This window comes from Manduca sexta, chromosome 18 (assembly GCF_014839805.1).
Source record: "Manduca sexta isolate Smith_Timp_Sample1 chromosome 18, JHU_Msex_v1.0, whole genome shotgun sequence".
NCBI classification, from domain to species: domain Eukaryota; kingdom Metazoa; phylum Arthropoda; class Insecta; order Lepidoptera; family Sphingidae; genus Manduca; species Manduca sexta.
Genome location: NC_051132.1, coordinates 2,003,689 through 2,020,032, shown reverse-complemented (window position 1 = coordinate 2,020,032; position 16,344 = coordinate 2,003,689). Strand labels below are relative to the sequence as shown.

Sequence of the window (16,344 nt, the reverse complement as noted above, 5' to 3'; positions counted from 1 at the left end):
CGGCTTTTATCTCGCATCGGTCCGTTTTCGGTCGTTTGTGGATGCCTTGATACATTAATGTTTTGATCGGGGACGTATCTTTCCCTAGTCGTGGCTTAAACATGTACTTTTGGGTACTTTTCGTTTATAGGTTACAGTAAAGTGTCTCCACTGCACCTGATGGTGAATGTCGACTGTCGAGAGATGATTATCCCTCGGCAGTCGACATAATTATGCCGGCCTGGCGGACCCTGATATAACAGACTGATCCCGGAACGCGATACATTTACGTGATCCACTATGGCGGGTTTTAACATCAAATGGGTTCTCATGTCCGGTAACTATAATTTGTTTTAACTTTTGACTGACTCGTCTAAGTTTACTGATATTGCGATTCAAGCTCAATGTGACCCTATCATGTTATGGGACGGATATAATGCTTAAAAGCGTCAGCTTTCAATTTTTGGAACATGGTACAACTAAAATAACCTGCACAGTAAGGTATTTGCAGTATGTTATAACCATTATTTTTTGCTTTAAACCACACACCCCAACGCTTACTACGTCCATATTCATTCCCTATTTTTCCTTCGTAACGCACCAATAATTCTTGTTAATGTGGGTGTCTACGGACTGATGCACCCTTACCAGTCTTTTTTTTTGGATTTAAGCTTTCCCATGTTCGTAGCCTTGTGGACTCTGTATTGGGGTGCAGCTGTCCACAAGTGTGTTAGCACATGGGAGGCCTAAGCACTCTTACCAGTTGGCTGTCTAGTAATCCACATGTATAAATATTAACAAATTGTATATACGGCGTGACAGCGGATCGGCAGTGGGTTAATTGTAAATTGTAATTAATGTATCAGTGTCGCGCCGTCACATGACATGTGTACGTGTTGTAACGTGTAAATGCTCAATCATTGGTAGTGGCGTGTTTGGATGTAAGATCAGCGGGGTCTGGGGTTCGACTCTCAGGACTCTGGTTCTTATGCCACGTTGATAGTAATATAACAAGCACATAACGCGTCACGTTGCGTTTATGACAATAGAAATTGGTGTAGACTACCATTCCACGATAACTTCACGAAGATAACGTAACTCGACTGTGTTACGAGTTTACATTGTCATAGAGAATATTGGGTCCTATGTGTTGATAATAGTGAATATTATTATTCCGTCTTCAAACGGGACGTTGTGTAAGTTTGACAAATAGTGCATAATTTTTTATCGAAGTCAAGGCAATGTGGCCTAACTGCATCTGATGGTAAGTGATGATGTTTCCAAACATAGTGATTGACTGTAACTTAAAAATTGAATAAAAAAAAATTGAAATAAAACTAAAAACTATTTAACGGATTTTATCGCGGTTTTTTCTATTGGGGGAGGGGGGGGGACAGTCCCCCCGTGAACATGAAGGCTGCAAAGTCTTCGAAACGTCGGGAGAAAATAATAATATAAAAAACCGCGATAAAATCCGTTAAATAGTTTTTAGTTTTATTTCAATGTCTAACATTCGCGTAAACATAAGAAATCATTATAAAAAAAAATTATCAACAACACAACTACACCTTCGCCTCGTATCGCTACCGTCACTTGGGGGGTGAGTGGAACGGTTAAGTCAGTTTCACCGGTCTGAGATTAATATTGGAAAGTCTTGTGTCAGTACTGTAATTAAGCAATCGTTCTTACCAGTAGGTTGATTCCCTATTTTAAAGAAATTTCTGTAGACTGTGATTGTTTTCAAACGAAAAAATATAACTTCAAAATGATTGTCAAATGTCAATGTCATAGACTTATTTACTTGATTTGTTTACTAAAGCCACATTTTAAAAAAAATATTGAATTGATATATTTAATGCTACTGAAGATTTTACACGAATGCTGTTATATGAGTAATAGTAAATGCTGTTGTGCTAATGCAGTTTGTGCTAAATTGGCGCTAACAACGTATATTAAGAGGAATTCTACGGACCTTCCATCATAAAATTTGTTGCAAAATCGTTAGGGCATTAACTCAATTTTTTTTTATTTACTTAGTTAAATAATGTGACGAGGATGCCGTTTATCTGATGATAAGCGATACGACCGCCCATAAACAGTTACTATGCCATCCGGAACTTTGAATTGCAAAGCACTATGTGACGTTCCACAGTAGGTTTTCAGAATGAGACAAAGATTTTAGGTCTTATAAAGTAATTACGCTAATTACAATTTCCTCTAAACTGGTACATATCAGTGCATGGACACAGTTTAACTTGGCTATAGAAACAGACATTGCCGTAGACACCTTATAACTATCAAGACAGACATTCACATATAACAGACTTACCACCAATAATTAAAACAAGTGTATATTGCCTATTAAACGTTATTTTTAAAAAATATAGCTCTATTACCTAGTAACTTCTATTAGCCGCTCAACCAGCATTAATCTTTTTGGAATAAAAAGTACTCTATTCAATCCACAGCTCACTGTCTGAGTACCATATTTCATACACATTCATTTAGTTATTAAGGTGAAACTGATTAATTAACAAACATTCAAACTCATGTATAGAAATTTTACTTAAGTATATTATGTTATCTAAGACTGAACAACAAATAAAAAATAAAACAAAAATAATGTGTTGTTAAAACTGAGTATATTTTACTATTATTTATTTGGAATATCTTGTATTACATTCACTATCCTGTAAAAGAAATTATTTTATTATTACATTTGATATTATCAGTTTTGTTAACATTAGTATTCAATGTAAAATGCCTTTGGTCTCCTAAAATAAAAAAGGAAGTGTTTGTACAAACAATTTTAGATTTAACATGATTACATACTTTTGTTTGTAATTGTGTAAAATTATTGGGATTACCTACATGAAATTTTTGCTTTGTTTCCCTGGATCGATATTCACATTTAGAAGATTTTGATATTTAATTTAAAGCTGGCTAAGCCCTTGATTAAGACCTCTACCAATTACTTATAACAACAATAATGTATAACTAGTAAAAATTTCTTCAATAATCTTTATTGTTATCAAACTTTATAGGTACAAAACTTTCACCACAAAGAAACTACATAGTATTAATTGTAATGTACATAATTAAGAAAACATTGTTTAAAAGATACCTTCATTAGTGTTTTATATTTGTTTGGCCTATCTATTTACTAATAGAAATATTACATCGAAGTAATAAAAATAAACTTGATTGACCTCAATTGTTGTCAAAAGTCGGGTTGCCAGTAGTAAAGTAGCTTATTTTTCACCGCTGAGCCCATAACACAAATTTGACTATCAAGATACAAAAACATAGGTTTGAATATTAATTCGATCATTTAGGATTTATGTTTGTTTTGTTTCTGATAAGGGTAGAATATTATATTTGAGTTTTCACGATGTAAAGAGGATACTATCGTCAATAGAAATTATACAGTCGTTGTATCTAAATAATTAATTTGTCTAAACGCGCACAGACGCGCTGGATTGCCGCACGTTATTTTGACAATTCGTAACATGCCCGTAAGGCGGATGTGTCACACCTCATCGTGTTCATGAAATGTCAAATTAGCATCCAGAATACTCTTACACAGTCATAACACGAAGTTAACGAAACACGCCGTGTTACAAGTTCGACATTGTTGTAGAGAATCATGCCCCAGCCGAGCTATTTACTCGTCTTGTCAATCAGTTGTAAAAAGTAGTGGGTTGGCGGTCTCCAATCTGATTTATATTGAAATTTATTCAGAAATAAATCACCGGGTTTGCAGTTGCCGCTAACAGATCAGCTGTCACCGTAAGCGGACGGACAGTGAGGCGGCTTAGTCTTTTTTAACCTGATTGTAAAAAGGGGTAACCTTTTACCAATGTCAGTGCGTTATTAATGATGTAAAATGTATAATTTTAACGAGGATTGTAAAATTCGTGAATGCGACTTACATCGAATAGTTCATAATTTGCAAGGGCATTCACATAAATTCCTGTGAATACGAATATCACAAATATTTACGAGCATTGGCGAATATGAAAGCGGAATTTGTGAATAATTAGAATTTGATAAATCTTTCTGTGCTTACGCATGTAAGAAAACTCGCAAATTGATTCTCAACCATTTATTTTCCACACATCACAATCAGGTTTAATAATTATTGTTACATTATTTGGAGATGGTAATTAAACTTAATTAATCTTAACCTTAATACACAATAATGTGGCCTCACTGGAAAGGGGCTATCTGTTAATGAAAGAACATCACACGTACCTGTCCTTGTAGCTTACTTTAATTCTATGTTGGTTCCAGTAGGTACTTTCTTTTTAAAGTGTGCACCGTTCCGCTTTCACTTCAACACTATTCTCCCAACTGTCACTAACGCCACTTTTATACCTCCCCTCTGCCTAGAGTGGGGCTTAGTGGCAGTTATTTAGTAAAGAAATTGCCTACTACCGACACAACAAAAATAATATTAATTGTTATGATTTTGAAACTCACATTATTCCTAACAGCTCGGTCATCCTGATATTTGAGCGAGTCCCTTCGCTCTATTTTACATTTACTTATTGTGCAGATAAAAGATCCCGCCATCAATTTTCCGATATATCTGCAGCTCATGTTCCTCCCAGGATTATCAACCATCTCCATACTAAATTACATCGAAAACTCATTTGGCAGTGATTGACAGTGTTCAACCAATCAAACAAACATTTCATCTTTATATATTAGATACCGTAGATTAACATTGCAATCATATAATAAACACATTCTGCATTCAATCATGGTCATCATTGCAGTCTTCATCAGAATTATTATCAGAACTAGAATTAAAATTTTTGTCGAAAGATAACCATGGTTTGAGTTTATCAACTGAAATAATATTTTCATAACGAGGCCGACCAGACTTGCGAGTTAGTGGAGTGTCTTCAATTACAAATCTGTCATTAGGGAGCGATTTCAATATACGATAAGGTCCCTGGTATTTGTTTACTAACTTTTTTGATTTACCATCACTAGGAACATCCCGTTTTACGCTAACTAAATCACCGGTGGCATAATTATGTGTGTTTTTTCTTTTAGTATCAAATCTATCTTTGTCTTTTTGTTGTTGTTCAGTAATTCGCTTGCTTGCCGTTTCTCTTATATGTTCTAAATTATTTGCGGAAGTATCTGTAGTGTCACTTATGACTTCGTTTAGTATGTTTTCAGAACTGCTGTTGATTTTGAAACCGAATAAAAGTTCCGAAGGAGTTTTGCCAGTTGTTTTGTGAATAGTAGTATTTAGGCCTATTTGGATATCTGGTATGTATTCATCCCAATTTCTGTCATCTTGGCTATGAGTTTTAGCAGCCAACGCATCAAGAATTGTTCTGTTAAACCTTTCAGCTTGACCGTTAGCTCGAGGTGTAGCCACGGCATTTAATATGTGTTTGATACCATTCGTTTTTGTGAACGCCCGGAAAGTGTTACTTGTGAATGATGTCCCCTGATCAGTTATGAGTCTAGATGGGGCCCCAAAATAACTTATATGTTCTCGAAAAACCTTAATAGATGTTGTACTTTTCGTGTTGCGGACGGGTGTAATATTAATATATTTTGTAAAACCATCTATAATTACTAAAATGTAACAATTCCCTTTCTTACTTTTAATAAATGGGCCAAGATGATCGGCATGAATGGTATGGAATGGTACCTCAATTTTTGGTATCGGGTGCAACTGCCCCTGTTGTTTACCTGAAACACCTTTATGAAACGCGCACTCTAAACACGAAGCGACATACTTTTTTACAAATTTTCGCATCTTAGGGAACCAAAAGGATTGTTGTATTCTGGTTAATGTTTTTTCAAAACTAAAGTGTCCTACGTCGTCGTGATTCATTTTCGCGATCTGCCATCTAACACCTTTAGGAATTAACCATCGAATATCATTCCCTTCGCCTATGATGCGATGGACCTTGTCATTTTTCAATCGATAATTCTTAATGACTTCCGCGACGTTTTTGGCCTCAGGATCGTTTAATATTTCCTTAATTCGGATTACTTCACTATCATTACTTTGAACCGTACTTATCCAGTCTTCTGTATCAACGTTTAGAATATCCAGAACATGAGATTCTTCGACTGCATCTCCAACTGGATTTCTGCTTAAGGCGTCTGCGTGCTTCATAGCAGACCCTGGACGGTATTCAATCTCACAGTCAAATTCTTGGAGTTGAACCCACCACCGGGCAATACGAGGGACGAGATCTTTCTTGGTTAACGTAGTCCTGAGAGCGTTACAGTCAGTAAAGACTTTGAAGGGAACACCTATGAGATATGTCCGAAATCTACTAAGTGAAGTTACCACTGCCAACGTCTCTAATTCAAAAGAGTGGTATTTTTGTTCATCAGGTGTAGTTTTTCGACTGTAATATGATATAGGTTTTAGTTGATCGTCATCATTTTTTTGCAGTAAAATACCAGCTATAGCATGCTTGCTGGCATCGGTATGAACCTGTGTTTCATTTTTAGGATCATATAATGCAAGTACAGGTCTCTGAGTTAACACAGATTTAATTGACTGAAATGCTTCGTCTTGTTGTGGTCCCCAACACCACTCCACGTTTTTCTTAAGAAGGTCCGTCAGGGGGCCAGCTATGATGGCAAAGCCCTGCATGAACCTTCTAAAGAAGCTAGCTAGTCCTAGAAATTGTCGAAGTTCATGTTGAGACTTAGGACTAGGGAATTTCGATATTGCTTCAGTTTTCTTAATACCAGGCTGAATTCCGCCCGCTTCTATTTGAAAACCTAAGAAGTCAATAGAGTCGAGGAAAAAATTGCATTTTTCCAGTTTAAGGGTGAGACCACCCTTTCTTAAGAGACATAGGACTTCTTCAAGTCGAGTCATACCCTCTTCAAATGTTCGGGCAGGGATGAGTACATCATCCATGTAAATGAGAGCGAATTTGTTTTTAGCATCTGAAAGGATTTTATTAATCGTTCTTTGAAAAACGGACGGAGCGTTTACCAAACCAAATGGCATTCTCATAAACTGGAATTGTCCATCTGGAGTGACAAATGCTGTTTTGTCTTGTGATTTTTCTTCGATGGGGATTTGGTAATAGCCAGATGCTAGGTCAAGAGAAATAAATAGGTTATTACCCGAAAGTCTATCTAATTGGTCTTCTATATGAGGGAGAGGGTAATGATCTTTCTTAGTACGTCGGTTTAAAGCCCTATAATCAATGCACAGTCTCTTTTCACCCGTTTTTTTCTTGACCAACACGATCGGACTTGCGTACGGAGAACAAGATTCTTTTACAATTCCTGCATCGATCATTTCTTGAACCATTTGGCGTACTTGTGTTCTCTCACCAAATGACAATCGATATGGTCTATAAACTACTGGTTCAGAATCTAGGAGTTCAATCTTCATCTCTCCAGCAGTGGTAAAACCAAGATCTTTGAGCCCTGAAGCAAAACAGTCTGAATATTTGGCAAGCAAATCCTGCACTAAAGATTTTTGGTCGCAAGTGAGTTGTGAACCACAACGTATGATTTCTTTAACTGCGGGGTCGTCAAAACACACGGGTAATACGTTCAAACTGCAAGTTACAGGTATAGCACGTGTTATGAGAGATCCTTCCCGTAGCAAGATGTTATGGTTGCATAAATTTTGTACGAAAACTCTACCTATTCCTTCATTGAGAGTGTATTCTCCAGGTAGTAAGTAATATTCATTATTGAATTGACCTCTAATCGTACCATTAACAAATATTTGGCCTTTAAATTTACATTTAGATTCAATAGCCATTGCCATTAGCTCATTAGGTTTTAAAGTTGTACTCTCTCGAGCAGTAAGATAAACCTTTAAATTAGGGCACTTTTCGAAAAGAATTTGATCGGGTGTCTTTGTTATCGTGATATTCGGTTTTTCGGTAAATGAATGGCCTAACAGAACAGAATATCTTAAAACAAGATCATCTACTACAAAAACTTCTACGTTTTCTGTTATGTCTTGCACTGTAATAGCTACTGTAGCTTTTCCCAGGGGTTGGACATGATGGTTATTATTTAATTTACTTAATGTGCTTATTAATGACGAGTCTTGATGACGCGACTCCCCGTGTTCTACACGTTGTCGCGACACCGCCCTACTCGTGCTACGTGATTTAGACTTATGATATTTATCAGAGCGTTTGTGGCTTTGCCGTTTTTGTCGGCTCCCTTCCACTCCCTCGCTCAGATCTCTTTCCCGAGTTTGCCTCCTCCAGTCTTCATTATCGTGGTTAAGATAGGTAGGCTCACTCTGGATTACGGGCATAACTTCAGATTCGTCCATTATTGCCCTGGAACTTAGAAATCTATATACTTAAGATGTTTTATCAATTATGGCCCAATGCGATTAAATTATTATAAAGCGTACCTGTATTGTTAGTTAAGAAAATTAAAGAAATGATTTCATAATGGATTAAAAAAAATGCACTATATAATAACGATAATAATATTTATGTAGTAGTGATATGTGACGCCAAGACTCATTTCATCTTTATCTATAAGCTTTACGAAGAGTATTGATATTATGAGGCACCGTAACTTTGCATTTAAATATATTACGAAAGATAGAGAGCGAAAAAAAAAAATTGTTGAGAATCAGGCAACAGTAAAATTTTACAATACTGAGTAGTTTAAAGTGCCAACAAGGAGGTAAATAAGTCGGCTGGAATGACACGCAATTTGAGCTAGGGTTTACGAGTTCTTTTTTAAACAAAAAGAATCTCCCATCCCACTTCTGAGATGTAAGAAAACTCGCAAATTGATTCTCAACCATTTATTTTCCACACATCACAATCAGGTTTAATAATTATTGTTACATTATTTGGAGATGGTAATTAAACTTAATTAATCTTAACCTTAATACACAATAATGTGGCCTCACTGGAAAGGGGCTATCTGTTAATGAAAGAACATCACACGTACCTGTCCTTGTAGCTTACTTTAATTCTATGTTGGTTCCAGTAGGTACTTTCTTTTTAAAGTGTGCACCGTTCCGCTTTCACTTCAACACTATTCTCCCAACTGTCACTAACGCCACTTTTATACCTCCCCTCTGCCTAGAGTGGGGCTTAGTGGCAGTTATTTAGTAAAGAAATTGCCTACTACCGACACAACAAAAATAATATTAATTGTTATGATTTTGAAACTCACATTATTCCTAACACGCATGAGACAAAAAAAGAATAGCCAGATAGCGACCCCCGTACACAAGGTGTTAAAACCCGCCATAGTGGCCCATGCAAGTGTGTCGCGTTCCGCAATCAGCCTGTGTATATCGGTTCCAGCAAGCCGGCATGGTTGTGTCGACTGTCGAGGGGTAATCATCTCTCGCCAGTCGACATTCTAAGTGACTCCACTCCACTATCAGGTCCCAGAGGGGTCATTTTGCCGTGTGCGTATGAAAAAAATGCACACAAGCATGACGATGCATCTGGCAACATACCACCTTAAAGCGAGATAATACGAAAACTAGGCCAAAAGTCAACACTACCCTAAGGAGTGACGCTTTCAACCACGTGGTGGAAAGTGTAGAGGACGTCCTCTATAAAACAGAAGGTACATAATTAGTGTCCAGCGTCACGTACACACATGTATTCCCCACCGGAATCCTTTGTTTGGGTCAACGTTATTTACAATTAATGTCAATAATTACTTATAATGTTTGTAACATAATTACGTTACTATAATGTTAATTGTTTACTCGTAACAGTTGACTCACAGCTGACAGTATGAGTTTTGCCTGGTCAGGTTTAGCATAGATTTATCCTAGAGCAGTGGCTCTCAAGTTGGACTGCGATGCTAGTAAAACCTTGCAAAACCGGACCTCAATACTTGGCTGCGGAATAGGGGCTAACTTCATGAATATTGAAAATAAATGTTATTGTAAGAAGGGTGTGTCTGTTATTTTATCATTATAGTTTCAGCAGCAACTTCTACTTTAGTTACTTAACGTTCGTCATTACCCCTCCGGCTTTTGGCCCGGTCGATCGATGTATCGTCCCATTTGTCAGGGCCTACAGAAGATTTTCTCAGTAGTTTTACAACTGGTGTCCTAAAGTATTTGATAGTAACGGTAATCAGTGTTCGTTTTCCTCATTTCTTTTTTTGCGACACTGACTATTACCATTGGAGATAAGTAGCATTGCTATCGAAAATTATCATCATGCTAATAGGCCTGCCTTTGTGGTGTATTTGTATTGCGGTACGACTGCCGCGTTCAAGTTTTGGGGTTCGAATCCTCGGGGTAAAATGATATTGGATGTTTCTGCTGTCTATACGATAGAACCAATGCCGAGGGTCTGGAATTCGTGCCTGATAGGCTCGACTCCTCATTTCTTAGACATAAGTAAAAATTAACACAAGACGTTGTGATAGTAAACCAGCGAAATGTAACAAGTCGCACGATAATCGCCTGGAAATTTCTACATTCTTTCAACACAAGACGACACTAGACAAGTCAAATAAAGCTATTTGTAACGTGTTTGTCGCAGTTATTTATATTTCCAACCCTCACGTCCGAACCCTCGGTCTGCGGAGTCGTTTCAACATGTTTCAATGTAATAAACTTTTGGCTTAGTTTTATGAGCGGTCGCGTTGGTGTCAACCCTAATTGAGATTGTTTGTTGGTCAGACGATGTTTCTGGAAGTGGGATTGGTGAAGATTTTATTGTATATAATAATAGCAAGATAGCGAGTACTCGGTGTGGGAGGGGTTTTAGATGCGAGATAGAGTGGTTGTTGGGAGTATACCGGCTTTACTCTGCAGGTGATTACTGGTTCGTTCTGATGAATCTCGTATAATGGTGGTCTTTGTATACCAGAATTCAAATCGCCTTTACACTTTTGTGTTCTTACTAACAATCCTTTTTCGTTCAACAAAATATATAGAAGGGATTTTAAATATAGTAAACTTAACCTGTGCAGGTGATTTGAAGTTTTGAATCTGTTCAACTAATTTTATTGCTGTTTTGCATTCATAGGCCAGTATAATTTAAGTAAACGTGTCGTATGACATTGACATTCAGACATTCAGGTCCAGTGTCACTTTGCCAACACTGTAGACCACCCATCCTACTGCCATGGACGAGCCTAAAACTATTTGCTCTCATTTGGTTATAATAAACCATTAGGCGAAAGCGTGTGTATCGCGGCGCGTCTGTTCACACCGGCGAGTTTTTATTGCGCAGTGCTAATATTTACTCGATACGCGTATTGTTACAAACACGGGTATTCGGGTATACTTGTTTACCCGCGCGTCGTATTGTTTGTTTTTCATCTAGTTTCGGGTATGTCCTACGTACGTTCGCATAAAGAATCCTAATTTGGCTCCGGCACAACATCCTCGAGACGGTTGGTGCTGCGTTCCTTCCATTATTTACAAGTAGGGCGACAGAAATGCTTTTGTTCTCTTTTTTCATGTCGACCGTAACCATGTTTTTGCGGTGTATATTGCTTGATTTGCATAATGGTAATAACGTTATGTTTTATTATACGTTCATGTTTTACGCTTTTCATAATTTTATCAAATATTTGATGTTTCAGAAAAATAAAACGTCTAGCAATTGTGAGTATACTTTCTGTTTCGCGATTAATAATTATTTGTATTTTATTTTTACCCGGTATTTGCAAAAAACAGGGTTAGCATTTGTATTTATGTTCATTTGTTCCCTCATAAGTTTTAAAACCCTTATTGTGATTTGACAAATGATGTCATATTAAATTATATATGGCGCCGTCTAGAGGTCATAGTTATGAACAAATAAAATATTTGTTTATGCCGTGTTGGGTACCAAATTAAAGGGCTTGATTACCACATTCACCTAGAGTCTAGACCAAACAATACATTGTAAGAGAAGTGAATAATCAAGCTTTAGGGTAAACTGGTACATGACTACGGCTGTTCGCTGAACATTACTATAAATGCATTGTATGAAATACATAAAGAATTATCGTGTACCTTGTTTATTAAACGCCATTTTCTATACGCGATCCCAATCGCTTTCTTCCGTTCTATCTTAATAATGGACCAACCAGAAGTTTTTTTAGATACTTACAAATAATTTATTTTGATTGGTTCATTCTTGTAATCGGGTTCAAGATTGAGATTGGGATCGTTTATTGAAAACGGTTGTTAGTAGGTGATATATATTAAATAGATAATACATAATAATTTCAGATGAGAATATAGGTTATTTGACTATGTTTCATTTTATGATTTCTTTAATGTGTAATAGCAATTAGTACAAAAAAGAAATTCTGCTGTGAAAGCAGCATTAAAATTCGATAATCCAAATTTTGAATATTGATACGTGCAGCAGTGAGCGTGGAGTGAGCATATCGCTCTATCTCTTTCTTTCGCTCGCGTCGTACTGCCGCTGACGTCACATGCAAGTATTTCGTCTCTTTTTCATTTTTGATACTCACCGCTACTACCAAATTCAATGGCTTATAACTTGTAATTTTTTCATCAGTTTTCAATTTCTTTTGTTTTAGTATTTATACGACATACATATTTTATAAAAGTTATAAAAAAATAAGTCAAATACCCCATTCATCATACTTTTAACAGCGTTATTTTATTACTCTTCGCATTACGCTTTTGGATAGCGCACGTTTTAGTTAATCTGGCTTCTGTCAGTGTGAAGTAGTGAGCACTTTTACCGCACGATAACGATGACACCTTGTTTTTGATAATAGAACCGCACTTATTTTGCGTTGTGGATTAATTTGTAATCGATGGCATAATTGATACGTTATCTCTTATCATTGTTGTTATTGCGGTTTTAATCGGATAAGTTAAATATGGGTTATTTTATACAAATATGATTTAACGTGCATTTGGGTGTGTGGCAAAAATGAGATGACTTTTTTGGGGAAGTCTAGGAATAAGACTAAGTTTCTTTGGTGGTCTACTGTGGTTTCTTTGCTTACTTTAATTTTTTATGTCCAATATAAAATGTGAAGTTAGCGATTAAAATTGAGTAATGATCAAATATTCTCATGTGTTTCGACTTATACAACTATGTTCGCCTATGTGGTAAATAAAGCATTTTATTTTTTTTGTTTGTTTTTTAAGTTGTAGCAATTGTTGATGGCAGCCGTCTCGCTTACCATCATGATAACGAACAGCTTATCTTTAACTTAGATTTCATACACTGATTGCCTAACAGATAGCGTAGAGATTAAATCAATGCTATAGAAGCCTTAATATTGCGCTTAATGATTACGTAACGTTGATGATTAATTAAAAACTATTATTAAATCAACTCCAAATTTAAAACAATACCGATGGGAAGTGGCATGAAAAATGGCTAATAAAATATAAAATATCTAGTTATAAGACGCCGGTGTTTTGTTTGAGTCTGTTCTGTTATAAACTGCTAATATCGCAGTTGCAATACCGTATCTCCGCGTACACGCAGTATGTGTTACATTGATTTGCTAAAAATGTGTTACCCAACACTAATCTGGTTTTTATCGAGTTAATATCGCTGATTGGTCATTAAGTGTGCCTGTTAAATAAATCGCGTCGATATTAATACGTATGTATGTTTGTGTTGCCGCAGGCGGTCGGCCGCGGTGGCTGTACACTCGGCTGCTTTGGTCATAAAAAAAAAATACATTAATTAAATTACTGTATCATAATTTCGATCTGATTTGAGTGATGGCTGTATCTTGTAGTTTCCTTTGACAGGTGTTCGGAGGTTATTGATTTTTATACGTTGACTTATTATTATCAACATGAACTTGCTAATTAATGTACAAATTTTCTTTTACTGATTTAGACAAGTTGCGAGTGCGCACAATTCGCGTATTCCAATTTTGAAGGCTAGGTAGTTCCATAATTTCTTTATTTACGCGCAAGAGTTGTAGAGGAGGCCCGTCCCCAGCAATGGTAAAGTATATAATACAGGGTTGATATTATTATTTATTATGTTATATTAAACTAATTATAATGCACGTAATCATAAGAGGTTGATGCTGCGCTTGCCTTAACTAAATCAACATTATAATTAACTAGTATATTAGAAATCCGACTACTGAAATATCATACGTTCAATGACAACTATTAATTATTTAAATGTATTTTAATTTTTCATAGCTGGGTATCAAAACTCCGTGACCACTCTCACTAATCCGCTATATATTTCAAAAGGCAATCTTCACAAACTCGTTTCCCCCAAAGTTGGATGTCTGTTATCGATCATCCCCCAAATTAAATTACGACTCGGCTCCGTTCCCCCCCAACCCACTCCCGCATCTTGCGTCTCATTTTTCTTCGTTTGCCAAATGCACCTGCGGGGTCCTTTTGCATTTCATTCATATCACAGACTGGGAATCTTTAAATTAAATCTAGATCTTTTCAGTTCGTTTCGATTCGTGGATAATGTACTTTTTTTTGCTTTTAAAATGCGCTTGTTGGAAAGATTAGAGTGTATGCAATTAAGGTGTACGAGACAGCTTGTGTTAATTATTTAAATTGCAGTTTTTTGTTTTTTTTTTACTGTTTTAATTAATTTTGTAGCGGCTATTTTGGCAACGCTTTCACTATTCTTGCTGCCAAGTGACTGTGTAAGCATTGAGCACTATGGTGTTTCAGTGAAATTTATATATGTTTGAAGAACGTAATATCTAGCGGAGAGTATATCGGTTATAAACCGCGAGGTCTTAGGTTCAAGTCCGTGGACATGCAACATTGTGTAGATTTTACTTACTCAATTTGCTCGAGACTGAAACCTACACAAAGGCTTAACGTTAAGCAACGGCCCACCGTGGAAACTAAGTCATACTCTTTTTGCAATATGCAAGTTGGGTTGCGCGACCTTACATTGTAATATAATAATGATATCTGCCCTGTATTATATACTGTCTCACTGCTGGGCACGGGCCGCGCCTACTACTAAGGGGATTAGGCCTTAGTCCACCACGCTGGCCTAGTGCGGATTGGTAGACTTCACGTATCTTCAAAATTGTTATAAGTATATAACTTTTTAGGTATGCAGGTTTCCCCACGATGTTTTTATTCACAGTTAAAGCAAGCGATAATTCACAAAGAATACACATTGAACTTGCAGATATGCGTTTCGGCAGTCCGTTCCACTCCCAACTATGATATCGCCGGATCATTAAAATGCATTACATTAATTAGTTTCAAACAATCTGATGTATGTATATTGTACATAATTAATATAAGTTTTCTGTATTGTTCCAGGCGGTTCCGATAGCAATAAAGGCAAGAGTAAGAAGTGGCGGAAGATCCTCCAGTTTCCTCACATATCACAATGTTTAGATATAAAAACAAAAATAGGTGAGTGTTTATTATGTTACAGACAAATTTATCGATCAATTTATTGCCTGTAGGTACACTATAACCAGGGAGGTAGGTATAATAAATGTAGTGTAAACATAATGTGTTTCTCCGTCTTTGAAGCACTAGTATTCTAGATATTATGCCGTTTAATTTTCGTGGAATTATTGCAACACATATTAAACATTAGTGTTATTCCTTGTCAGAAATCGACGGAAGTGTTTGTTCTAGGAACACAATATAATTGTAAAATGTAGGTATATATTTTGACGTTGACTTTTTGGACAACCCACACTCCAGTCCACCCCATGACAATAAAGGTTGTTGTAGTCTTCGAAAAGTCGGGAGTAAATCTATACATATTGTAAAATCAAGTCCCATTTTTTGTCTGTCTATGTTATCAATTTTCTCAAAATCTACTGAACTTATTTTTATGAAATTTGGTATGGAGATTGTTTAAGACGCTGGGCTGTTTATAGGCTATTTTATACCTCGGGAGATTAGCGGGATTTTTATCTTGGAAAACTTCTTCACGCGGGCGAAACCGCGAGCAAAACCTAGTTAACATATAAGCCGCGATAAAATGCGAAAGTTAGTTTTATTTCGATGTCTAACATTCGCGTAAACATAAGAAATCATTAACATTATATATTATAATTACAGTTACAATATGTCTCAATTTAAGTTTCGTATTAAAGCGAAATATCCAAACCAACACGTGCGCGACTTCACACTTCTCTCTCTATACTGTAGAGACGTATAAATACGTTGTAAATTCCCGCCGTATTTCGGTTAAGTGCGTGCTTAGAGTGGAGTGAGCGTAAAGCGGACTTTACGACGTCGGGAACAATCCCGCGGATGTCGGGACTCGGGACACGGGACAAGTGTGATACGCGGAGGATTAAGGTGGAGTGGGTTACGGTGGGTACTGGAATGTAGATCAGTATAGTGTTCGCGAGATAACTTGCAGAAGTTGACTTGCATGCAACCATGGCAAGTTTATTTCTAGAAATTTCAAGCTCTCGGCATTTGCAGCA

The 16,344-nt window shown here is 36.6% G+C and overlaps 1 protein-coding gene across 4 annotated transcripts in view; it reads left to right on the top strand.

Moving 5' to 3' along the window:
* LOC115447089 (G protein-coupled receptor kinase 2) overlaps positions 1-16,344 on the top strand; it is an 82,173-nt gene that overhangs the window by 11,354 nt on the left and 54,475 nt on the right. For all 4 annotated transcript variants that reach the window (XM_037439832.1, XM_037439833.1, XM_037439834.1 and 1 more), the window contains exon 2: positions 15,212-15,307. In XM_037439832.1, coding sequence (XP_037295729.1) covers positions 15,212-15,307 — 96 coding nt within the window. The remainder of the gene's footprint in view (positions 1-15,211; positions 15,308-16,344) is intronic.